This window comes from Musca vetustissima, unplaced genomic scaffold (genome assembly GCF_032173495.1).
Source record: "Musca vetustissima isolate MV318-11 ecotype Yass unplaced genomic scaffold, APGP_CSIRO_Mvet_v1 utg17496, whole genome shotgun sequence".
NCBI classification, from domain to species: Eukaryota; Metazoa; Arthropoda; class Insecta; order Diptera; family Muscidae; genus Musca; species Musca vetustissima.
In genome coordinates, this window is record NW_026880889.1 from 95,004 (window position 1) to 121,221 (window position 26,218).

At 36.8% G+C, this 26,218-nt stretch overlaps 1 protein-coding gene across 2 annotated transcripts in view; it reads left to right on the forward strand.

Annotated features, from left to right (window-relative positions):
- LOC133326794 (arf-GAP with coiled-coil, ANK repeat and PH domain-containing protein 2) overlaps positions 1–17,855 on the forward strand; it is a 32,342-nt gene extending 14,487 nt beyond the window's left edge. Inside the window, exons 2-11 of one of the 2 annotated variants that reach the window (XM_061535401.1) lie at positions 4,875–4,991; positions 5,151–5,244; positions 8,879–9,043; positions 9,223–9,366; positions 12,458–12,753; positions 13,440–13,577; positions 13,764–13,919; positions 14,685–15,582; positions 15,653–15,873; positions 17,618–17,855. In XM_061535401.1, the coding sequence (XP_061391385.1) occupies positions 4,875–4,991; positions 5,151–5,244; positions 8,879–9,043; positions 9,223–9,366; positions 12,458–12,753; positions 13,440–13,577; positions 13,764–13,919; positions 14,685–15,582; positions 15,653–15,873; positions 17,618–17,804 (2,416 nt within the window). In that variant the 3' untranslated portion in view covers positions 17,805–17,855. The remainder of the gene's footprint in view (positions 1–4,874; positions 4,992–5,150; positions 5,245–8,878; positions 9,044–9,222; positions 9,367–12,457; positions 12,754–13,439; positions 13,578–13,763; positions 13,920–14,684; positions 15,583–15,652; positions 15,874–17,617) is intronic. The other variant, XM_061535402.1, reaches the window with a different exon arrangement.
- The last annotated feature ends 8,363 nt before the right edge of the window (positions 17,856–26,218 follow it).

Below are 26,218 nucleotides of genomic sequence, written 5' to 3' on the forward strand. Positions count from 1 at the left end.
AATGGCGGGGTCTGTCACATTGTGGCATGCATTTTCGAAAAGGGCATCGAAAATGCTTCTATCCTATTAGACCCACAGTGGCCTGGTTTAAAATTTGAGAAGCACCAAAGCCGCCACACGATGCTGACGCAATAAATAGGCTATATATCTAAAAATTGTTGAGATTTTCACTTGATATTTTATAGGGACGTTCTTCAATTAGTGTAGGTTTGAATCAAATAAAAAAAAAAATAAATAAATGTTTTGAACCTGTATATATTTTTATAAATTTGTATGAAAAATAAATACAATTCAAATCCAATTTAAGTTATTCAATATTTTCTTTAATTAATTTAATAAAGAACAAAACAAATATAATTTAAATCCAATTTGAATTAAAAATACAAAAACCAAAATTGTCAACAATAATTATACCTATTTGATATTCTTTTATCGCGCGATATACATATTATGACATATCTCTCAGCATATATTTGAATCTATAATTATTTACTGTTGTCGTAGCGTCGTTGATGATAACAAGCTTAGAAAAACAAATAACAAACTATTATTAACAACAGCTAAGCAAAGAAGCAAGCACGACACATATGAAGTGATGACAAGAATGGTAAAAGTGGCGACCGACGGACCGACCACCATATCGAATCGAACGAAACCCCTTTATTGAATTGTGAATGAAAGTTTTGCAAGAGATAATGGCAAGTAAATAATAACAATAATACAGAATAAAAAAATGATGTACCGTTTTGTTTAAAAAGGGGGTGTGAAGAGGCAAACGTATCGAAATTTAATATTCTTTATTGTTTACTTCTACTGAACCCGTTTTATAGGTCTTATATTTTTGGTATTGCAAAAGAAAAATAAAGAAATGGAAAAGGGTGTTAACATTAGGTCGCGGAGAAATTTCAATTGAATTTAAGTTTTGCTAAAGACGACCGAAATTTTTCAAATGGCAAAACAGAAGGAAAAACTCACTCGGAAAACTCCCCAAAATATAAGATCCTTATTTTTTTCAATCGTGATTGGTCTACACAGAGTCTTCTTCTCCATTAGAGGCTAAACTTGAGCCACCTTTACACATGATGTCTGAATTCTTTCAACCAAGTAGTCAATCGCAGTACTATTCGGGTAGTTTCAAGTGAACATCCGAATAAAAACGTGAGTATGAAGAAATTCTTTATCGGTCAGAGTGCTTCCATTCCGCTCAATAAACCGACTGCAGAAATTTATTATTCTCTGGTAGACATTTGCGCTGATGATTCATACATTACTTCAATTGGCAGATCAGCGGCACCAACATTCATCTTAATGGTATTTTGCTTTAGTAGCATCAATTTGCAACTTGCCGCCTTGCAGTAGTTGAAGTTTCCATCATCTCAGAGGTGGGTCGGGATACTCTCATAATTGAGACGTAAAGCAATGGTTTCCCCAATTACATTGAATAGCAGGTCAGTCTGCCTCTCCATGTTGGCGTTTATGTCATCGATAATAATCGGGTTGGGAGGATTTAAAGAATATCCCATTAATACGTTAGCAGCGGTCGATGTCGTTGAGGGGCTTAAATTTACTGTCGAAGCTGTACTTGTCGAAGAATTTGAGGTCGTCCATAGCATAGTCTTATAGTATGACAAGGACTTCGCATCTAAGCCTGATATCAACAAGGCTCCTTTTGAATACTGTCGGTACCCTAATGAGTACGAAGTCGCCTAAGACTCCAGCGTTAGGGAGGTCACTTAAGGCATGAAGATTGGTTATTTGGGGCGCCTATTTCTCCTGCTCGATTTTGAGAAGTACTCGGTCATTTCCTCCGAGACTCCGCCCTGAATGCTTATTTAATTCGACCTGTTGACGAGACCGATAGCATTCAGCTTTGTTCCCCGTTGTTTGTTGTTGTAGCAGCTTTTACTGGTGTTTATATTCTACTGATTTAAATTTCAGTGACCTGTATAGTTTGATTCTATCATGAAGATGGGGTAAAGCTTGTGGGGTTGGCTTGACAATTGAAGAGGAGTAGCGTGAACCATTACCACATACCGAATATATGTCACGCACCAACAACATACTGATGGAACTGGACCGAAAAGGTATCAAGGTCGTAGCTTATGCGAACGATGTGGTGATATTGATTTCCGGAAATTTTCCGTCAACAATCTGGGAGCTTTTGCAAAGAGCCTTACTGACGCTGTCGCGCTGTGACAAGGCGAACGACCTTTGTGAAAACCCAACAAAGACGGAACTGATAATGTTCCCTTGGAAGCATAAACTCGACGTCTTTGCTCCAAGCTGCACTCCATCTTCATCTATCACCCGAAGCAAAGTACCTTGGCACAATCCTGGACTGTCAATTACGATGGAACAGGAACGCTGAGAAACGGGTGAATAGATGGGTGATTGTACTCTATGCATACAAGAATTCCATTGGGAAAAGTTGAGGGCTAAAACCGTCGACTATACCCTGGTTGTATAACACCGCGGTAAAGCCATCCTTTTATATGGTTATCTTGTTTGGTGGAACTGCCTGCGCCACAAGTCGACATCCAGCAAACTAGATTCTAATAACAGGAGCCGCCAGAAGCACCCCACAAGCAGCTCTGAACGCTATGCTGAACTTAAGGCCTCTGGGCCTCAGCATTGTCAGGCAGAGCGCAGTCGCCTAAGGCTGCATGAAAAAAATCTTTGGCGAAGTTGTACCTTTGTATCTTGAAGGAACCAGGTATGACATTGGATCAATGCGTAAAACTAAGCGACTATATATCACCAGTTCTAGATTTGTCCTAGATGTAGATGTCGTTATTCCTAGTAGGGACGACTGGAACCGGAGTAACCCTCCTCTGGACGGTCTGGCTTTCTATACACAGGGATCCAAGATGGAAGAAGTACAGCTGGCTGGCGTCTACTATGAAAGGCTAGGCCTTGAGCTTACCTACAAGCTGGATAGCAACTGTAGCGTTTTCCAAGCTGAAATCTTCGCGATTGGGAAGGAATTGATAAAAATCTGGATGCAGAGATCGTTGAACCGGTGACTATCTTTGTGGATAGTCAAGCGGCTCTTAAAGCCATTAAATCCTGTTTCATCAAATCTGAGGCCGTCATCAAGTGTGGAACAGTTTTGGAAGAACTTACTTAAAGCTATCGGCTGTGTTGGGTACCACCGTGACATCATGGGTAATGAAAGAGCAGACGAATTAGACGAGGATCTCAATCTACAGATCTAGCAATTGATGGTTCAATAAAACCACCCATATGTCATCTTTATCGGAGCTTTGAGGAGTTCTTCGACAGAAGAGCCTATGAAATTTGGTACAACGAACCTAGGTGCAATGCGCCAAGAGATCTTTTTGGCCGACTCTAGGGACACACTCATTGTTGAACCTGAGCAAAGCTGAAATAAGAGTAATGACAGGAATCATTACTGGCCATTGCAATGTCAGGGTATTTGCCAGTGAATGGGACCATGATGCTACTGATTACTGTAGACTCAGCATTGACGAGGAGGAGACGGAGACAATTGAGCATCTCCTGTGTCGCTGCCCAGTCCTGCCCTCTAGACGGCACAGAATAGTGGGTGTTCACTTTCCACCGAGTCTTGGTTTCTTCTCAACAACGAAACCTGCTCTAATCTACAGCATCATTAGAAACCTAAAGTGGCTGGGAAAGTGCAACCTTGGCACGTAATGTAGATTAGGGATGTACGGTTGTTAATAACAACCGTTCACTCGGAGACTATTGTTCATTGTGTTCATCCCTGATACTTGAAAAGAAGAGAGAGTGGAAGAGAGGAGAAAATAGTAGGAGTAGGAGAGTCTAGAAGATGGTTATTTTAGCCATGCCAAATTTTTGACAAAGCTTAGGATCTGATTGGGGTCTATTTTGGAAAAGAAAGCTATATTTTCAAATTCATACCTTTCAAACTGTTTGTGTCTTCTGCCACTCAGCGATGGACATCTACAGAGGATATGTTCAATTGTTTCTAACTCTTCTTCGTCCTCACATAGACGACAGTAAACCTGTCCGCTGGAGTCCCATTTCAAAGTGAGGGATCTAATCCTGCAGTGACCTGCTATGATCCCCACAATGATTTTGATCTCTCTCTCTCTCTTATTATGTGAGAAAAGCGAAAAAGTTCTTCGGCGAGAGAATTCAGTCCAGATAGCTTTTGAGACTCTGCAACCAGGTTCTCTCCACCATATTTTAGGTTCTTTAGCTAAACCTGTCTTGGTTTTGACAAAGCTATGTATTTTGATAGGATATTTTTCGGAGTAGAAAATTAGATCAATCTCGTATATACAAATTAGTGGGTGCCTTTTGACATCTACATAGTAGATATGCGATCGTTTTCAGTTCTTCCTCATTCTCACATAAACGGCAGTAGTTCCACACATTTATATTCTAATTGAATGTGAGAGGTGTAATCGTACAATGAACTGTTATGATTCATATATTGAGCTTCATCTCATTTTCCTTTGTGATAGCAATGAGGAAATTCTATGTCGTAAATATTCCGGTCAGATTGATTTATAAGTTCTACATCCAGGCCGCTCAAACCATTTGCTGTCAGTTTTCTCGTCTCAGATGTTGCGGATTTTGGTGGTCTTACATATCCCTCAATATGCACATTGGACGACTGCGAGCTCATCATGTTTTTTATTACATTTTTTTTAATATGTCCTAGAACCTAACAAAAAAAGGTTTGTTGGTATGTTAGGTGATTTTTCAAGTTAGTCGCATACATCATAGCATAGAAAATTCCGTCGTTGTCCGTTGTTATTTCGTCCGTTGTTACTATTATAATCATTTACATATACTCACAAACATTGCTCATTTAATTATGCTAATTAATTTTCTTTCTTTCAATTTTTTCCTTCTTTTCTTAGGCAATTTGTATCCAAAGAAGAGACAGATATTGAACATCTGGAACAAAAGTTAGAGAAAATAATCAAACTATGTACAATAGCTGTAGAATCGGGTAAAGAATATGTTAAAAATCAAAGGTAAGTGTTAAAGTAAATACATTGTCAATTTCAATTAAATTTTACAAGTGATCAATATGTACTGCTGTTGTTACTGTACTTTATTATTACTTTTTTATGTATTCTTTTGTTTAATCTCATTTTCGTCTTCCTTTTTTTGTTCTTTCTTTAATATTTCAGTGCATTTGCAATGTCCCTCTGGGATTTGCAACAACATTTCTCTGATAATAAAAGTGCCCATAATGCCTTGGGCAAACTGATACATTGCTTTCAGGTTTGTAATTTTTTCGATTGTTTACTACATTACATACATCTCCTACTGTTGTGTCGTCACACTGATGATGAGACATCTCGCTGAGTTCTGTTGGATAGAGCATAGAGCTTGACACAGTGTTTTGAAATTTAAATGCAATTTAAAAAACCATATTTAATATTTAGAAAAGGGTAATTAATACAAGAGCCCTCCTGAAAGATGTATATGAAAAGTTATTACTTTGATAGGATGAATATCAGTTAATCATTAATCACTTCAGTTGAAGACTCTTCGTCGATTTTTTCATCCTGAGAAAATAGAGTACATTAGAAAATATTATTAAACGTTATTCTTAACCAGGATAGATTTTGGGCAAAACTGTAAATCATGATACCATATTTCGATGGGGAAAGGTCATTAGTACCTGTATCCACCTCAGAAATCTGGAAGTTTCACTGCCTATCATGGGACCTCCATGGAGCCTACCATATCCACATAAAAATATTCATTAATATCGCATAGGGAGCCTGGGTATAATGCTAAGGAGGGATGTGACTTCTCCCACCCCCACCGTTGAAATGCCGCCAGCACCTTGTCATCCAAAAAGGGCATTGTTGTTTTCAAACTTCCAAGGGAGTATAGGCTGTAAAAGAATTAAAAAAATAAAAATGCATGTGACGAAATATAATAAAAACTGAGCATGTTGCAAAACAGCTGACCGTTATAGGGATTTAAAATTCGAAATATAGATGCCTAAGAATTGATTGGGTGTATGACGAAAGGGGGTATACGCAGCGTAAACGGTTACAGGATTTAAACTGTTTGAATTTTCAACGGTTATTTCCGAGGTTGTTGTCTTAAAACCGATGGTGGTATGATTCTATACGAATATTAGCAACATACGTAGCAGATAGGGACAAATATCTAGTTTATTGCGACAAAAAGGAAGAGAAAAGGAATTTGTTGGGAGCTCTATGACCTGTATACTGTTATCGTGGATGAATGTAGTATAGAAGTTTTTCAGATGTTTGGAAACCGAGATTTTAATTGTTTATTGTGCTATGTAAAGCCTAGTTGTCTAACCGATTTATCTGGACATTAGTAGTAAATGAAGTGCTATTTTTTATTTTAAGCGTAGTATAGGGTTTGTGCAATAAATTATTCAAACTATATCCGCTTTAGATAGTCTTCTTGAGGACGGGAGTATCGACAGTAATTTATTGGTCTTTGGTGTTCTAATAGACAGCCAAATGGACAATTTGCACTACAAGAAATTAGTTAACTTTTGAATCGATTAGATACACACACATAACGGAGTAGCTTTCTTTTGAAAGAGTCGAATTTTAAGTAAGAAATTTTCAAAAAACTTGCCGGCCCCACGTTGGGCGCAATATTGTTACGTGCCGCTTGAAGCCGGATGTTGATATTTTCGAGAGTAATGGAGTTTGTGAAATCAGCGGTCCGGTACCTTTACTATCTTTTTTTGTTTTTAGAAGGAGAAAAGGTTTTATTGTAAAAGTCATGTAGCCGACTTTTACAATAAAACCTTTTCTCCTTCTTTTGCATGAGGATTTGAGGTTGGCCATGGCACTTGCTTGTGTTGCATGTGGCACGTCTATTTGAAACCATACATTCTTTAATAGCAGCAAAAAAAGTCATTTCAAACATGACAATGATGCTCTGAATTGATGCACACACCTTCGCATCTAATAGCGCACCAAACAGGGACTTTTTCTGAATGTAATGTCTTTCCATTAATTTCTTCTCAGACCCTCAAATACGACAATTTTGTGTATCATTGCGGAATAAATTTTGTTCGAAAAAATTCCTCCTCCGCCTGTTGCATAAGTACTCATTCCACGTATATACGAGGTTGTGATGCAGGTGTGCGGAAAGTTTATCCGCAATTTTTTTACAATGAAAGCACGCTTCCGGAGGAACTGTTACTGAATCTCACCCTAACTGATGATAGGCTGGACACCACGGTGATCCCAGTCAAGTATACACAGGGGATTGTTGTAGCATAAAGTTAACAAGTCTGACTACATACTTGCCGAAAATAAACTTCAGAGGCTATCTGCGACGGAGGCGATGTCCGACGATGGGGAATCTGTCGAGGCCCCCGCAAAGGACAGCGGCTCGAATGTTGGGAAGGCGCGAGAAGTAGCTGATGCGAAACACTACAAACGTGCAGTTTCGTATCTCCGCAAATTCGTGGGGCGAGACAAGGGCAAGTTGAGATTTCATTCTCATTCTCTCCACCGTGAACTCCAGATGGACAGGGTGCTAAGCCGACTTCTGATCTTAAGCCTAACTCGAAGCTTAAACCTAGTCAAAAGGCAAAGGAAAAGGCTACTGTAAACATCCCTTCCCAACAACTGAACCTGCTTTAATCTCCAACATAATTAGAAACCTAAAGTGATTGGGAAAGTGCAACCTTGACACGTAATATATCTTCTGTCCGATCTCTATAACCATCGATACTATTTTGAACTTTCCTTCTTACAAGTTAGATCCTACTTATCTCTTTTCCTTTCGTGGATGATCACAATGGGCCTGACGGTATCAGTGTGCTGCAGCTACATAAGTGCCTGCACATCCCCAAACCTAAACTAAGCACGCATTTCTAATTTTTCCATTGTTAAAAATTGCTTATGCGTCTTTTTGAACACCTGTTTCTATATGAAGGAGTTGCCAGAACGAAAAAAATTTAACACGTCCTCATACAGAGATTGAAGATTCCAAAACACTTAACTTTTTTTCTGTTTATACCGCGCTTTTTGTGCTAGGCTAAGAACTTTCCGAACTGCCCTCGTATTTGTAACCAATCCAACCTCTTCAAATGTCTTTACAATTTTGTCATTTACTTGCGTAGTGAGACGATTATGAAAATCATATAGGGTATAATAATTACAGTATTGACCGATTCCAAAAAAGTTGAATTTTTAGAATTTCAAGAATATTATTCTTTACCCCAACTATTCCCCGAATTAACTGATATTTAGAAAATAATCAGTTTTTGATTTATTTTGTTAATCAATGCCACTTAAAATTTGTAATCTTATTTCCATATTCATAAATATATAAATTCATATAAAAATCAAGTGCAAAAATATCAGATATCTTCGCATTCACAATTTGTTTTTAATTCTCTATCTTGATTACTAATTGTTTTTCACTATAATCGATTTAGAACAAAGACTTAAATATACTTACATTGCATGCTATTTTTTCATGAGTAATTTAACTAAGTTTGAATTTGAAAATGCAAAAAATAGTTTTATTGATTTTGATTGTCAGATACACCAATACAGTCGGACTTCTCTAACATGGAGTATTTGCAGTATGCAGTATTCTATGTGCAGGAGGTTACAAATTCCAGGTGCTTTGGGGGTACATTGTGTTTAATAAAAAAGTGTTACAATGATTTATTCTCAATATTTTTTAAATAAATAAAAAAAATTGCATTCGTATATTTCTCAGAACACTGTAGCAAGTTTTTAATTACAAAGCTCTGTCATGCTCTGTCTCTCATATTCACATTTCACATGATGATGTCGACAATGCTGTTGTTCTTATTGTTGTTGTTACTGATGTTTATTATGATGGTTTTCTCTACTATGATGATGATGCTGATGATTCAATTTACTTATAGGAAATGAATAAATTTCATACCATTTTATTGGATCAAGCCAGCCGTACCGTATTAAAAAATTTAACCGTATTCGTTAAGGACGACATTAATCAAGTGAAAGACTATAAAGGGCATTTTCTCAAAGTGTCTGAGGGCTATGACAATGCATTAATTAAAAATGCTCAAGTAAGTTGAAAAAAAAAGAAAACTAAAAAAGCCCGAAGGATGTCGATTGAATATGGCCATTGTCCGCAACTCATATCCATTCTTCTTATGGCTTTTTTTGTTTATATTTAATCTGAATTGATTGCTATCTATCATTTATTTTCTGTTTTTTTTTTACCTCTTCTCTTATCCCATTATAGGCAAGTAAAAATCGTACCCAAGAAGTACAGGAAGCCGCCAACATATTATCAGCATCAAAATCATGTTTTCATCATACGGCATTAGATTATGTCAACTACATCACTTTGGTTCAGTCCCGTAAAGTACCTTCAATTTTATCAACGGTAAGTAACTAAGTGTTATGTATTTCACATAAAAATGATTAACCACAAAATATTTGAAGTAATGTTATTCAGATTTTGATTGCTAGATGGGAATGGAATTAGTTCTTCACTTTGACCATATTACGATTCGGAAACTTGTCGTGTATCAAAGCATTTCCGGCCACAATATAACTTTCACACTGACACATTCTAAATCAAAGTAATCTGTCAGTCGCAACTTATCGCGTGGAGACGGAATCGTACGTATCTCACACAAAGTACCAAAGTTTGTCTACTATAGGATGTCTAACTGGACAGTATTCCATGTGTTATAAATTCCAAGTGATCATGCTGACGGTGGTATCCATTATGACATGGAAGTAAATTGATTATTTGTATAACAGCCAATGACTGATACTTCATGTAAAATTTTCCACTTACAAACTGTATCATTGAGGGACCTTGGATACAACCCCAATATTTCCTAAGGTCATATTCATCGAAATTCGTAAATATGTGGCTACAATTTGTCATTACCTTTCTTTCATAAGATTGAGCTATTTTAAAGGACCTCCCGACAAAAAAAAAATGCAGTAGGGAGGTCTATCCTTTGACAAAGCTGCAATATGTAAGGATTGTCGAAGGTTGAATAAACTCATTAACCCTTTCAGTGTCAAAAAAAATTTTTGTCGGAATAAAAATCTAAAATTTTGTATTTAAGATCATATAAATGCAGAGTTTAGAAAAAATAGCAATTTTCATTTTAACCCTCGGGCAGGTTCGTCTGTCTTTCAGCAAAAACAAAAACATTAGTGGTAACGATACATAGGATAACCGAAAAATCGCAAAGAGAGTACTTTTAAATGTCGAATATATTCGACAAAAACACTGAAAGGGTTAAATAAAATTTTTAATATGGTTCTATTCTCCATATTAATATGGTTCGCTCCATTTTGGGTATTTCAAATTACCTAAACGCATTTTTCAATCAAATACTACCTGATGTGGTAATGAAGGTAAAACCCTTCATTCTCCTGGCACATGATATACAGGGTGAGATAAAAAAACTGCAACAAAGTCAAACACCATAATTTTTACATTTTTTTAATTTTATCAAAAGAAAGCAAAAATCTCTGCTATTTGCAAAAAAAAAGACAGAAGTAAGAACAAGGTCCTCAAGTTGACTCCAGCTTTTGGAGTGCTGACAAAGAAACCTATTTGTGGTCTTACAAAGCATTGGGTCTGTCGATGGAAATCTATATACGCAGTGGAAGAATTTTCAAACCCTGTTATAATGCCAGTGGATCATTTACATGAGAAGATCTGGTTCCAGTGAATCATTTACATGGAAAAGCGAAGGTTTTATACCTAAATCGACACAGTATAGATTAGGTTAGGTTTGGGGATGTGCAGTCACTAATGTTGCTGCAGCACTCTGAGACCGTCAGGTCCATTGTAATCATCTACGAAAACGTTGCACTTTCCCAACCACTTTAAGTTTCTAATGATGCTGTAGATTAGAGCAGGTTCCTTTGTTGAGAAGAAACTAAGTGGAAAGTGAGCACCCACTAGTCTGTGCCGTCTGTAGGCCAGGACTGGGCAGCGACACATGAGATGCTCAATTGTCTCCGTCTCCTCTTCGTCAACGCAGAGTCTGCAGTAATCAGTAGTATCATGGTCCCATTTACTGGTAAAGGCCCCGATATTGTAATGATCAGTAATGATTTCTGTCATTACTCTTATTTCAGCTTTGCACAGGTTCAACAGTGAGTCTGTCCACCTAGGTTCGTTGTGCCAAGGTTCATAGGCTATTTCGTCGAAGAACACCTCAAAGCTCCGATAAAGATGACATATGGGTGGTTTGATTGAACCATCATTTGTTAAATCTGTAGATTGAAATTCTCGTCTTGCTAATTCGTCTGCTCGTTCATTATCCATGATGCCACGGTGTCCTGATACCCAACACAGCCGATAGCTGTAAGTAAGTTCTTCCAAAACTGTTCTACACATGAGGACGCAAATCGCAAAGATTTTCGCTTGAAAGACATTACAGTTGCTATCCAGCTTGTAGGTAAGCTGAAGGCCTAGCCTTTTACAGTAGACACCAGCCCCTGTACCTTCTTCCATCTTGGATCCGTCTGTCTAGAAAGGGTTATATCTGCATTCAGATTTTTTATCAATTCCGCTGTCGTCCACATCGCGAAGATTTCAGCTTAGAAAATACTACAGTTGCTATCCAGCTTGTAGGTAAGCTCAAGGCATATCCTTTCACAGTGGACGCCAGCCCCTGTACCTTCTTCAATCTTGGATCCGTCTGTATAGAAAGGGGTACTCCGCTTCCAGTCGTCTCTACTAGGAATAACGACATCTACATCGTCAAATCTCAAGATTGGTGATATATAGTCGCTTAGTTTTACACGTTGATCCAATGTCATACCTGGTTCGTTCAAGATACAATTATGCCCAAAGGTACAACATCGACACAGGTGCTAAAGCAGGAACAACAAAATACAATTATGCCCAAAGGTACAACATCGACACAGGTGCTAAAGCAGGAATAATCCATGCATTCTTCTCAAGGATAGGACTTCAGAAGAGATCTTCATAATCTGGAGAGAGGGGTTCTAAAGCACCAGTTTGAATATCATTCATACATCTGCGTCGTCGAGGATCGCCGCAGATATCCTTTAACAATGTACTTCGGGTTTTACTTGCTTGATTTGACTTAGCCACCATTTACAGTGCTCACACCATTAAGGCTATATTTAAATTTGTAGTCTTACTTTCTAACGGAATAGGCAGTAATTTGATATTTCGAATTATCGAATTCTTTTTCGATTCACCCAGATACATTTTAACAATGTCAAGTGGCATATTATAGACAAAGTATCGATTCCGTCCTCCTTCGTGTATTTGAATGCTTTTTAAAACTAAAATGACAATATTTTAGAGAGGTTTTGTCTTAGATCCCTTAAAATAGTTTTTTCACGTTTAGGCATTTTTAGCTACCTGGATGTGATTTTCCAATCGAAGATTCTTAAATTTCTTTCGAAAATTATTTAATACCAATATTTTATAATATGTTCACTCTCTTATCTTTTCTTAATTTCAGTTACTTGATTATTATCAAGCCTGCGTAACGTATTATCATCAAGGTTTCGATTTGTGCCACGATTTCGATGTGTTCTTTAAAAGTTTTACAGACGATTTGAATGCAATGCGCGGCGAATATCAAAAATTGGAAAAAGTCATGCAAAATCGTCACATGAGTGTGAATAGTTTTAGTGATACAAATACGAATAGTACTTCCAATAAGATCGAAGGATATCTCTTCAAAAAGAAATCCAAGGGATTTAAAACGTGGTGTCGTCGTTGGTTTTATTTGAGCGATAATCAATTGGTGTACAGGTGCGTGTTGAACAAGAAAATAGACAAAAATAAAAAAAAAATTGTGGGCTTATTGTAAAAACAATGTTTGGATTTGAGACAAACTTGGAACTAAATAAAATGAAGAATGATAAATATGATATTTTTAATTTTAAAAAATTATCCTTTTTAATGCCTACAATGTTTTTTTTTTTACAATAATCCCCAATTTTGTTCGTACATAATAGATAAAGAAAACAATAAATTATTAATAAAGTAAAGAAAATTAGCAATTAATTCAAGCATGTTCGAAAGGATTTAAGGTTATAATTTATTTTTATTGCTGTCTCTATGATTATTATTTTATTTTCTTATATTTTAACATTATGTTTTCTTCTTTAAACAACCAATCAAAATTTAACGATCTTTTTTCTTGTTTTCTTTCGTTCATGTGTTAACTGTCTAATTTGAATTTATTGTAACTGTTTAAACATGTAAAATGTAATACTGTATTTTGTTTCGTACTGATCTATCCTTCCGAAAAAAATCTTAATTTCTTGTTTTGCTTGTCTCTTAATTTTTCTAATTTCTTATTTTGTCTCTAAAAAAACCCAATCATTTATACTTTTTATGTTTTTTTATTGTTGTGTTGATGTTGTTGTGTTCTGTTTCTGTTGTGTTGATTTGAATTGAAATTGTCTTGTGTTGTTGTTGTTGTAACGCTGAAGTGATTTGGATTCGAATTGCAGAAAACGTAGCAACGAGGATTCATTTTCTGTGATGGAAGAAGACTTGCGCCTTTGTACAGTACGTCCCGTCAACGATGGCGATCGTCGATTTTGTTTCGAAGTCATATCACCAACCAAGTAAGTTGGCATTTTATTATTATTCTTATCTAGAACACTCATGCATGATGAGCTGTTGCAGATTTTTGTAAATCATTAATATAACCCCATGAGAAGATGCCTGCCTAACTTATGTTTGTATTTTTTTCTTGCTTGTATTTGTGTTTTTCTTTTCCTCTTGTGTGTTTGTGTATAAACATCGATTAGGTCTCACGTTTTGCAAGCTGACTCAGCTGATATGTTGGCTATGTGGATTTCAGCATTACAGAAAAGTATTGGTGCAGCTATACAGCATGATCCTCAGCATTCCAGACCTCAGTCATCACAGCATACGAATCCCTTGAAGAATGCCAAAAGAAAAGTGTAAGTGAGATTTAAAGATATAACAATATCTATTTCAAAACAATATCCCGATTAGTAAGACTTTATATAGAACTGAGAACAGAATACAGACCAATTGGTCTTTATAAAGACCTGTGGCCTCTATAAATACCAATTGGTCTTTATAAAGACATGTGGTCTCTATACAGACCAATTGGTCTTTATGCAGACCTTTGGTCAGTATACAGACCAATTGGTCTTTATGCAGACCTTTGGTCTGTATACAGACCAATTGGACTTTATAAAACCCTATGGTCTCTATGCAGACCTTTGGTCTGTATATAGACCAATTGGTCTTTATAAAGACCTGTGGTCTCTATACAGACCAATTGGTCTTTATAAAGACCTGTCGTCATCTCTATACAGACCAATTGGTCTTTATAAGGACCTGTCGTCGTCTCTATACAGACCAATTAGTCTTGTATAGAAACCGCAGGTCTTTATAAAGACTTGTGGTCTCTATACAGAGCAATTGGCCTTTAACAGACCAATCGTCTTTATGCAGACCCTGGCCTCTATACATACCAATTGGTTCTTATATAGAACTCTGGTCTCTATACAGAGCAATTGGTCAGACCCATCGTTCTTGGTTAATGTAAAAATTTGTGATCTCTATGCAGAACCATTAGTATTTATATAGACCTATGGTGTTTATGTCGACCTATGGTCTCTATACATACCCATTTTTATATGTTGTCATTTGCATGTGCCACCGATTTTATTGAACTCTTCTTCTTCCGTTTACAGACACTGGGAACAATTTTTAAAAATTCCCGGCAATTCTATATGTTGTGATTGTCGTGGTGCCGATCCACGATGGGCTTCCATTAATCTAGGCATAACACTGTGTATTGAGTGTTCCGGTGTACATCGCAGCCTTGGAGTACACTACAGTAAGGTACGTTCGCTGACACTTGATGCCTGGGAAACGGAAAATGTCAAAGTAATGATGGAACTAGGCAATGCTGTGGTGAATCGCATCTACGAAGCACGTATTGGTGAAAATTCCGATTTGAAACCGGCTACAGAAAATTGTGAAATTGCCGTGAGAGAAGCATGGATTAAGGCGAAATATGTGGAGAAACGTTTTGTATGCGGTATGCCTAAGCCCCCGGAATATCTGTCAAGTGAAACGGCTGAAGTCTTGTCTATCGACAGTGGTGGCAATGATATTGGCAAGCGGGCTACTCTATCGCTGGGTAGTACACGCAAATGGGCTGTTAAGAAATTTAGACGTCGCCGCCATCGTCAACGTAAACGTCAACGCTCCAGTTCGAAATCATCTGATGATCCTGTAGTCGACGATGAGGATGATGACGACGATGATGAATCGATAAATATACCCTCAATGTCGTTGAGCATTTCACGTGAAGATCTCTTGATAGTCGGTGAAGATTTAGGTTTGGAAACCTATGAAACACCCGGCATATTGGGTTCCGATCAAGAATCCACCGAAGGAGAAAATGAACCAGAAGTGATATATGAAGTGCCCTTTTCCAAGTTGGATGCGAATCTCATGTTATATCAGGCATCTGCGGTACACAATTTACCAGTTATGTGTATGGCATTTGCCTTAGGTGCTGATAAAAATTGGCGTAATCCTGAAGATCACAATCGGACGTACTTACATCAGGCTGTGTTGTCGGTAGGTTTAAATATTTGTTTGAATCTTTTTTTCTAAGAGTTTGATACATTTGTATGTATTTGAATTTCAGGGCTCTGTTATGGCTTGCGAGTATCTGCTATTGAATGGCGTACCCATCGATGTTGTTGACGACAATGGTTATAGTGCTTTACATATATCAACGGAAAAAGGATTTATTGCACAAGTATATTTATTACTTAAACATAAAGCCAAATATGATCTAAAAGCCAACGATGGTAAAAATCCTCTAGATATAGCTGTTGAACAACGAAATGCTGATATAGTTACACTGTAAGTATAAGATGTGCCCAAATATTATTTTTATAAATGTTTTTCATCATGAAATAATTATTTGTCAATATATTTGTTGGTCTTTATAAAGACCTGTGGTCTCTCTATACATTGGTCTTTATAAAGACCCCGAATTTATTTCCGTGACCATAGAAAAATTTTCTGTGTGTAGATTTAATGCAACTATACTACATAGGATATGAACAAAATTTGACGTCGTCCATTATCAGATCAGATGTGTATTAAATATAAGATATACAAAAACATTTTGTTGTCTTTGATGAAACTTGGGCCTTAAAGGGTTAGAGAGTATTTAAGCAAGAGCAAGCAACAAAAAGAGACTTGTTGATGTAGCAGCCCCAATTATTTTACGCTATGGGCTAAGGTGGCAGACATATTGAGTAAGTCTAGGGTCGCTTCGGATCGTTGTTGAGCATTGTCTATCTATTGTTTGGTTCTGGTTCCTCTGTATTCAATTTCAGAAATGTTACAACATGCATAGGCTGTGTTCATAGAGAGACATGTGTGTAGTCTTAGCTGCGGTTCTGCAACTTCAAATGGTGGTGGTGGTGGCTCTTTAAAAAATATTTTTTAAAAAATCCACTACTATTGTTCTCCAAAAAATATTCTTAAAAAATCCTGGCTTATAGTTCTTTAGAAAAATATTCTACCAAAATACATGCCTCAGGTACTTCAGGAAATATTCTTCAAAAATGCATGCCTCCAGTTCTTCAGGAAATATTCTTCAAAAATGCATGCCCCCGGTTCTTCAGGAAATATTCTTCAAAAATGCATGCCTCCGGTTCTTCAGGAAATATTCTTCAAAAATGCATGCATCCGGTTCTTCAGGAAATATTCTTCAAAAATGCATGCCTCCGGTTCTTCAAGAAATATTCTTCAAATATGCATGCCTCCGGTTCTTCAGGAAATTTTTCTTAAATGATCCACACCTATGGTTCTTGAGAAATTTTTCTTCAATAATCCACGCCTATAGTGCTTAAGAATTTTATCTTAAATGATCCACACCTATGGTTCTTGAGAAATTTTTCTTCAATAATCCACGCCTATAGTGCTTAAGAATTTTATCTTAAATGATCCACACCTATGGTTCTTGAGAAATTTTTCTTCAATAATCCACGCCTACGGTGCTTAAGAATTTTTTCTTAAATAATCCACACCTATGGTTCTTGAGAATTTTTTCTTCAATAATCCACGCCTACGGTGCTTAAGAATTTTTTCTTAAATAATCCACACCTATGGTTCTTGAGAAATTATTTTTAAATAATCCACGCCTATGGTTCTTGAGAAAATATTCTTTAGAAAATCCTCGCCTACGATTCTTAAGAAAATATTCTTCATAAATCCAGGCCTATGTCTCTCGAGAAAATATTTTTCAAAAAATTCACGTCTATGGTTCTTGAGAAAATATTCTTCAAAAATCCACGTCTATGGTTCTTGAGAAAATATTCTTAAAAATCCACTTGGAACAATAATTTTAAAAATCCACTCCTATGGTTCTAAAATACTCATAGGATTCAGAAAATATTCTTTAAAATTCAAGCCTAGGGTTCTTGAGAAAATATTCTTAAAAAATCCCCACCTAAGGTTCTTCGGAATATATTCATAGAAATTCGAGACCTCTTTAGAAAATATTTATAAAAAATCCAGGCATATAGCTCTGGAGAACATAAAAAAATATTGTGTATATTATTCACTTATTTGTGCCCTTTTATATTTTTTCTAGTTTACGTTTAACCCGTTTAAATGATGAAATCGGACTAAATGACGAAGGTAATGGCGAGGATGAAACCTACAAAGATGTTATGAAGGATTTTTCCAATTTCACATCCAGTCAACCGCGTATGTTGCGAAATCGCAACGATTCAAATACACTGGAATCTCAACGTTCTTCCATGACCAATTCGGATTGATGTCACAACAAAACAAAAAGACCCCCGTTATGTCTTAATGAAATTAAGAATTAGAGAGAGAGAAAAAATGTTTTTACTATACATATATTTTTTTTCTTCTTAGTTCTTACTTTTTCGTTTCGTTCTTATTATATATATTGTGTGTTATTTATATATATAAATAAATATTTGTTTATAATTGTATTTAAATTGTAAAAAAAAAACAACAACAAAGAAACGAAGGAGTATATCTTTTGAAGAAATATCAGTCATACTGTTACACACTTATACAATATACATACATATTCATATAAACAAAAAAAAAATACCAGTAACTTATACACCCAAAAAAAGAAACGCATAAAATATTTATAAATATCAATCAATTGCATTCATACAATAATGATGATGATGATTACGAAGATATGAGAGGTGCTTTTATTAAGAGCTAATTGTATATCCATAATAATCAATGTTAAATATTGTGAATTTTTTATATAACTACATATTATTAAAAACAAGATGATATATCCTTATTATTATTACAATTAATATTATTATTATTGCTATTACTATTGATTTTATTTAAAACATAATTATTATTTATTAAATGAGCTAAAAATTAAGTCAAATGTTAAGTAATTGTTTGTTTTTTTCTCCCAATTATTTTCTTTATTCGCTCATGATGCATTGATTTCGTTTTTTTTTAATTATTTTTAATTTTTTTTCCAAACAAATTGGTATAAGAATTGTATTTTTATTAAAAACAAATTCCTATTACTTGTTATCAAATTTTGTTGAGCTATATATACACACTTATTGACGCAAATTAAGTAAATCTGTATGCAAACCTAGTAATTAATTTAAACAAAATATACTGGTTTTGTTAAACCAACAAATCTTATTTAATTCACGACAGTTTTATTTGAATAGCATCAGCCATAAGTGAAATGAGAAAATATTGTCGCCTATGGTTCATGAGAAAATATTGTTTAAAAATTCAGGCTATGGTTCTATTGAAAATATTCTTAAAAAATCCACGCCTATGGTTCATGAGAAAATATTGTTTAAAAATTCAGGCTATGGTTCTAGTGAAAATATTCTTAAAAAATCCACGCCTATGAGATTTGACAATGTAGATGTCGTTATTCCTAGCAGAGACGACTGGAACCGAAGTAACCCTCCTCTGGACGATCTGACCTTCTATACAGACGGATCCAAGATGGAAGATGGTACAGGGGCGGGCGTCTACTGTGAAAGGCTAGGCCTTGAGTCTTCGCGATTTGGAAGCAGCGGAATTGATAAAAAGTCTGGATGCAGAGATCGTTATATATATATAACAAGATTTGATGGCTTAAAAGCCGCTTGACTATCCTCGAAGAGTCACCGGTTCTTCGAGGATAGTTGTTGATTCTGGCAACGTCGTTTAGTCTGTTTATTGTAGTGACATTCGTATGTAAGAAATTGTTTAGAATAATGTGGCATCCATTAATTTCAAAATAACTGTAAACCGAAAGGTCTAAAGAAATATGTAAAAATGCAATGTAATTGATTTCGCCATTTTAGAGAGTCAGTCTTGTCACGTAAGCCGTTTAATTAATTGTCTCTCGTTTTATGCCATAAGGACCGACCGAGTAAGAATATTTCACATTGTTTATAACTTAACACTCATAAGATATTTTTATTAGAGAATAAACTAAGCCTTTGTCAAAAATACATTTTGACTTGTTTGTTTTTGTCGGAATTGAAACGAGTGACAACTTTATTCTTCGCTCAAGCCTTTGTGGAAGTAGTGTACGTGTATGTGATATATGTCGGAGCCAACACCTATTCGAAGGAGTGCCAGAGAAACGAAAGGAATACCGCCCTTACGCCTAGCCATGGAACAACAGAATCAAAATGCGGCCGCCAACTTAGGAACGCCAAAACAGTCTGGTTTGCCAGAGGGAACGCAGAAGCAGCCCGGATCGGTGGTAACGGGTGACACTGGTGAGTTTCTTACTAATATTACTAACCATAGCCAATGCAGCCACCCTACCAAACCGAAGAAAATCTACCCACTTCCAAAGTTCAATGGCAAGCCAGAAGAATGGCAAATGTTTTATGAAGATTATAACGCAACTACTACTGAATTCGAATACACTGATCTTCAGAACATCATCCGAATTAGGGACGCATTGGAAGGAGATGCACGTGAAACTGTCGAATCACTTCTTTCAAATTCAAAGAATGTAAACGTAATAATAGAAACGCTGAAAGAAACGTACGGCCGTCCAGAGCTGTTAATAAAAAGCCAAATTCAAAAAGTGAGGTTATATCCAAACGTGGTGGATGGCAAACTTGATCAACTTATCATGTTTGCCAATAAAGTCAACAACATGGCAATGTTCTTAAAATCTGTGGATGGAGACCATCATTTATATAACCCATCTTTATTAAGCGAATTAGTGTCGAAATTGCCTACAAATAAACAAATGCAATGGGCCGAAAAATGTTTGTCGCTAAAAGACACGCCGAATATTATGGATTTCAGCAATTGGTTAAGCTGTATGACGAAGATTGCAAATATAGTGACAGACGCATTGCCATCTGCAGTTCCCACGTCAACAGCAAATAGTTATATACAAAGGAATCATATTGCAGCACCGAAGGCAAGTAAACGTTATGCAATGGTTAGTATTTCACAGAAAAGATGTTACGTATGTCAAGGAGATTGTGTAAACATTAGCGCATGTGAACAATTTCTAGCCATGTCGGTAGTTGAACGCTGGGCTAAAGTAAAGGAGCTGCGTTTATGTTTTTCTTGTTTAAAACCGAATCATCAACTGTATTCATGCTATACCAAACAGAATTGTGGAGTAAATAACTGTGAGCAAAAACATAATAGTCTATTGCACGATATTGACAGGGCGCTACCTTCAAATACATCAAATGATTATGTGAGTTGTCATGTTGATGACCAGAAAGAGCGTGTGTTGTTCCAAATACTACCAATTAAGCTATATAACAAAGGCAAGGAAGTCTCTATATATGCGTTCGTGGATGATGGTGCCAACGCAACCATACTGGATTGGGACATCGCGAGACAGTTAGGAATACGAGGGACGCCTGAAACGCTGAAGCTGCAATGGTTAAATGGGTCTTCATCCTCTGAAGCTACTGAAGTGGTAAATGTATGTGTTAGTGCCGAAAATAATACACACGAAAAATATGAAATGAAGAAAGTGTACCTAACGAATACATTGGAATTGCCAACTCAGTCTTTAGTTAAAGACCAGCTGATTGCTAGCAATCCCATTTTAGCAAACATGAACATAAATGAATACTCGTTGGCAAAGCCGAGAATGATAATAAGTCTTGCACATGCATTTTTGACAGTCCCCACAGAAATCCCAGAAAATACGTCAGACTGTGGGCCATTTGTTATTAAATGTAAATTGGGATGTATAATTTATGGTCCACTTGGACAATATGGTTCCGTAACTAAACATGTACTTTGTGCAAATTTAGTAAAATGCCAAAGCGCAAATGAAGAAATGAAAGAGATGATGCATAAATATTTTGAAGTGGAGTCGTGTGGTGTCAAAAATGATACAACAACAATTTTGCCCAGAGATCATGAAAGAGCGCTTGAAATATTGTCAAATACGGTGAATTTTCGTGGTGATAGATATGAATGTGGACTGTTGTGGAAAAATGAAAACATAACCTTTGCTTCAAGCTATGAAATGGCACTAAAACGACTGAAACTATTAGAGAAAAGATTTAAGAAGGATGCGTTGTTCGCTAAAGAATATTGTGAAAAGATGGAGAGCTTGTTTGCAAAGGGATATGCAAGGAGATTGAAACATGAAGAAATTATTGCACGCACCCCAAGAACATTTTATCTACCTCACTTTGGTGTATCCAATCCCAATAAAACCGGGATTCGTGTCGTTTTCGATGCAGCGGCTAAGATAAAGGGTAGTTCGTTAAATGACGCATTATTATCTGGCCCTGATTTGAATAAGTCACTATTCTCAGTGTTATTAAAATTCAGGGAAGAACCCGTTGCAGTCTGCGGTGATATTCGCGAAATGTTTCTGCAGGTGGCAGTTAGAAAGGAGGACTTAAATTCTCAACGATTTTTGTGGAAAGGCAACTGCCTTGATAGCCCCGTAACGGAGTGTGTGATGACCAGATTGATATTTGGGGCTGCGTGTTCGCCAACAATTGCTCAATTCGTAAAAAATAAAAATGCTATGTTTTTTCCGAACAATACCCCCGAGCCGTTAGTGCTATTACGGATAGACATTATGTCGATGACTATGCAGATAGTTTTAGATCTGAGTCAGAAGCAATTAAAGTATTAAAAGAGGTACAAAACATTCACAAACACGCTGGATTCGATTTGTGTAAAATCATATCTAATTCACAAAGGGTCACAGTTGCCTTTCATGGAGATACAGTTCCTAGTGTGGATGTGTCACCAGACAGAGTAGAACGAATATTGGGCATGCAATGGAGCCCCTCGACGGATGAGTTTGGATTCACATTAAAGTTTCATAAAGTGCCAGGTGACATTATTGAGTTACGGCGTAAGCCCACTAAGAGGGAAACATTAAGTGTGGTAATGTCAACATTTGACCCATTTGGATTTGTGGCGAACATCACCGTATGCGGAAAAATACTAATGCAAACATTATGGAAGTACGATTTGGAATGGGATGACGCCATACCAGACGAATTGTACGGAAGGTGGGTGGCTTGGCTATGCGAGGTAAAAAAGCTAAGAGACTTCAAAATACCCAGGTATAATTTTCATAATATTTCTAATGATTCAAAAGAACTGCACCTGTTTAGCGATGCCAGTGAGGAGGCGATGGCAACTGTAGCCTACTGGCGATTCAATACTCCTTCTGGCATCAACATTTCATTTATATGCGGAAAAACCAACTGCGCACCAAAGAGGTACCATTCGATACCACGTCTCGAATTACAAGCAGCGGTCTTCGCCGTCCGCCTGAAAAACCAAGTTTGTGAACATTCCATTTCTAATCCGGAGAATATTTATTTTTGGACCGATTCAAGTACTGTCGTGAATTGGATAAAATCTGATTCCAGAAAATATAAGCAATTTGTGGCAAATCGTGTTGGTGAAATTCTGGAGAGCTCAACGATCCCAAATTGGCAGTGGCTACCTGGACACTTAAATCCTGCTGATGAAGGGACTCGTTCACGACCGAAATGCAATATAGAAAACAGGTGGATAAACGGTCCCGATTTTTTATATTACCCCAGGGAGAAATGGCCTTTAATAAATAACAATGCTGGTTGCGATACATCTGAACTAGAGTTGCGTTCACAACATTACGGCTTATCAACAGTAAAAACGCCGCACTTAATTGATTTTAACAGATACTCAAATTTTCTTAAAGTGAGACGAATACTAGCATGGGTTGTACGTTTCGTCAATAATTCTAGAGTATCCGCAAATAGATCCAGAATACAAGGGGAATTGACGTCTAGCGAGGAGAATTATTCTGAAAAGATACTTTGCATAATTGTTCAACAGGAAGCCTTCTCCTCCGAATACAAATGTTTAAAAATGAATAGACCTGTGGATGCTAGCAGTGATTTAAAGACTCTGTGTCCTTATGTTGATGACTTTGGAATTATACGAGTTAAGGGTCGAATCGATAACGTAGTATTCGTTTCCGAAGAATTCAGACGACCATGTATATTACCGAAGAATCATCGTTTCACAGAACTTCTTGTGTTATGGTATCATCAAAAATTGTATCACATCAACACGAACACCATAATAAGCGAGATACGACAGAAGTATTGGATACCATCTATAAGAGTATTGGTCAATAAGGTGCGTAACAAATGCAGTGTGTGTAAAATCAAAAAAGCGCTACCGACACAGCCTATTATGGGTCAACTACCAATTGACAGGCTTACGCCCTATGTCAGACCATTTTCATATACGGGCTTAGACTATTTTGGCCCTGTTGAAGTAACTATTCGGCGTCAAAGGGAAAAACGGTGGATAGCATTATTCACCTGTTTAACGATTAGAGCAGTTCATCTCGAAATTGCTTCAAATTTATCAAGTGACGCTTGTTTGATGTGTATTAAAAACTTTGTGAATCGTCGTGGAGTACCTGTACAAATTCGGAGCGATAATGGGACCAATTTTGTCGGCATTAGAAAGGAGCTCTATGGAGAGACCAATTTTTTGGACAGCGAAACTATTAAAGCTGGACTTGCTCCTTTAGGTGTGCAATGGAAATTTAATACGCCTGGTGATCCTGCGTCTGGCGGTGCATGGGAAAGGTTGGTGCAATCGGTTAAAAGGTGCTTGAATGCTATGCTAAAGGAACATGCTCCTCGTTTAGAAACGCTTTATAGTTTATTGGTGGAGACCGAAAATATTGTGAACTCTAGGCCGCTTACACACATTCCGGTTACACCGGATGATCCGGAACCCCTTACCCCGAACCACTTTTTGATTGGTGGTATTAATTCTACCCAGACGCCAGCGCCATATGAACATCGTCTGTGTTCTTCCAGGAAACAGTGGCGATTACTGCAAAATCTCAAGAATGGGCTATGGAAGCGATGGATAAAAGAATACCTCCCAGATTTGACTAGACGAACCAAATGGTTCCAATCATCGCGCTCGCTCTGCCCTGGTAGTCTTGTGCTAATTTGTGACGTCAATGAGTCTCGATCAAAGTGGAAAAGAGGAAGAATCTTAAGGTTGATTGAAGGCAAGGATGGTGTGGCAAGATCTGCCGAGGTGCAGACTTCTACGGGTGTTCTAAGCAGGCCAATAAATAAGCTTGCTATATTGGATGTTTCTGACGGATGCAGTGAATCTCAATCTATCGAATCGATTCACGGGGGTGGGGATGTTGATTCTGGCAACGTCGTTTAGTCTGTTTATTGTATTGGTTATTGTAGTGACATTCGTATGTAAGAAATTGTTTAGAATAATGTGGCATCCATTAATTTCAAAATAACTGTAAACCGAAAGGTCTAAAGAAATATGTAAAAATGCAATGTAATTGATTTCGCCATTTTAGAGAGTCAGTCTTGTCACGTAAGCCGTTTAATTAATTGTCTCTCGTTTTATGCCATAAGGACCGACCGAGTAAGAATATTTCACATTGTTTATAACTTAACACTCATAAGATATTTTTATTAGAGAATAAACTGAGCCTTTGTCAAAAATACATTTTGACTTGTTTGTTTTTGTCGGAATTGAAACGAGTGACAATAGTCAAGCGGCTTTTAAGCCATCAAATCTTGTTATATCAAATCTGAGGCCGTCCTCAAGTATAGAGCAGCTTTGGAAGAACTTACTTACAGCTATCGGCTGTGTTGGGTACCAGGACACCGTGACATCATGGATAATGAAAGAAAAGACGAATTAGCAAGACGAGGATCTCAATCCACAGATCTAGCAATTGAAGACTCTATCAAACCACCCATATGTCATCTTTATCGGAACTTTGAGGCGTTCTTCGACGAAAGAGCCTATGAACTTTGGCACAACGAACCTAGTTGCAACGTGTCAAGATCCATTTGGCCGACTCTGTCTACCAAAAGAACGCACTCACTGTTGAACCTGAAATAGGAGTAATGACATGAATCATTCGCCCATGTGCTGCATTTCGAGTTTGCTCGAATGTGAAACATTTTCCCAAATTTGGTGTGCTCCATTCCGAATTCCCAAAAAAATATTGGGAATATAATTCGAACACATATAGCCTTGTGGATTGAAAACGAAATGAGATCGTACGTGTTTTTCTGAGCACGTACAAGTTAAAAAAGAACGCTGAAGTAATATTTAGCGTGTTTTTACAATATTTATTTAACAAATAAAGTATTTACATTAGTTTTTATAGTAAAATTAAAGAAAATAAAAAAGGGCTCATTTTATCAAAAACAGCGCGTAACATTTTTGAGATCAATCTGGAAACTCAACCACCATATGATCAAAATAAAAATAGAATCTATAAAAAATCTACTTTTAAGATTTCCAATAATACTTTTAATAAAGTTTCTTGCAGATGTGTGCCCTTTATTATATCGATGTTGACAAGATCCATGCTCCACTTGTTTATAGGGCGTCATCAAAAATGTTTCTAAAGCGTAACCACTGTCTCCTAGAAGCCAACTATTTGCATACCATTTCCTCTTTGTTAATGCTGCCTAGCTGAACTCATATGTCAAATAATAGCATCATGGATGGATCCTGGTCTGCAGCTGTCCACAGCTTGCACACACTTTGTCTTCCAGGACTTTCATTACTCTCCACAATATTTTACACATTGTTGTGCGATCAACACTTATATTTGAATCATTTGCCACTACCCTCTGAACACCACCAGAAATCTTTGCTGCTAACTACAGGCTTTCGGGAATGGTACCCTTGTGTATGA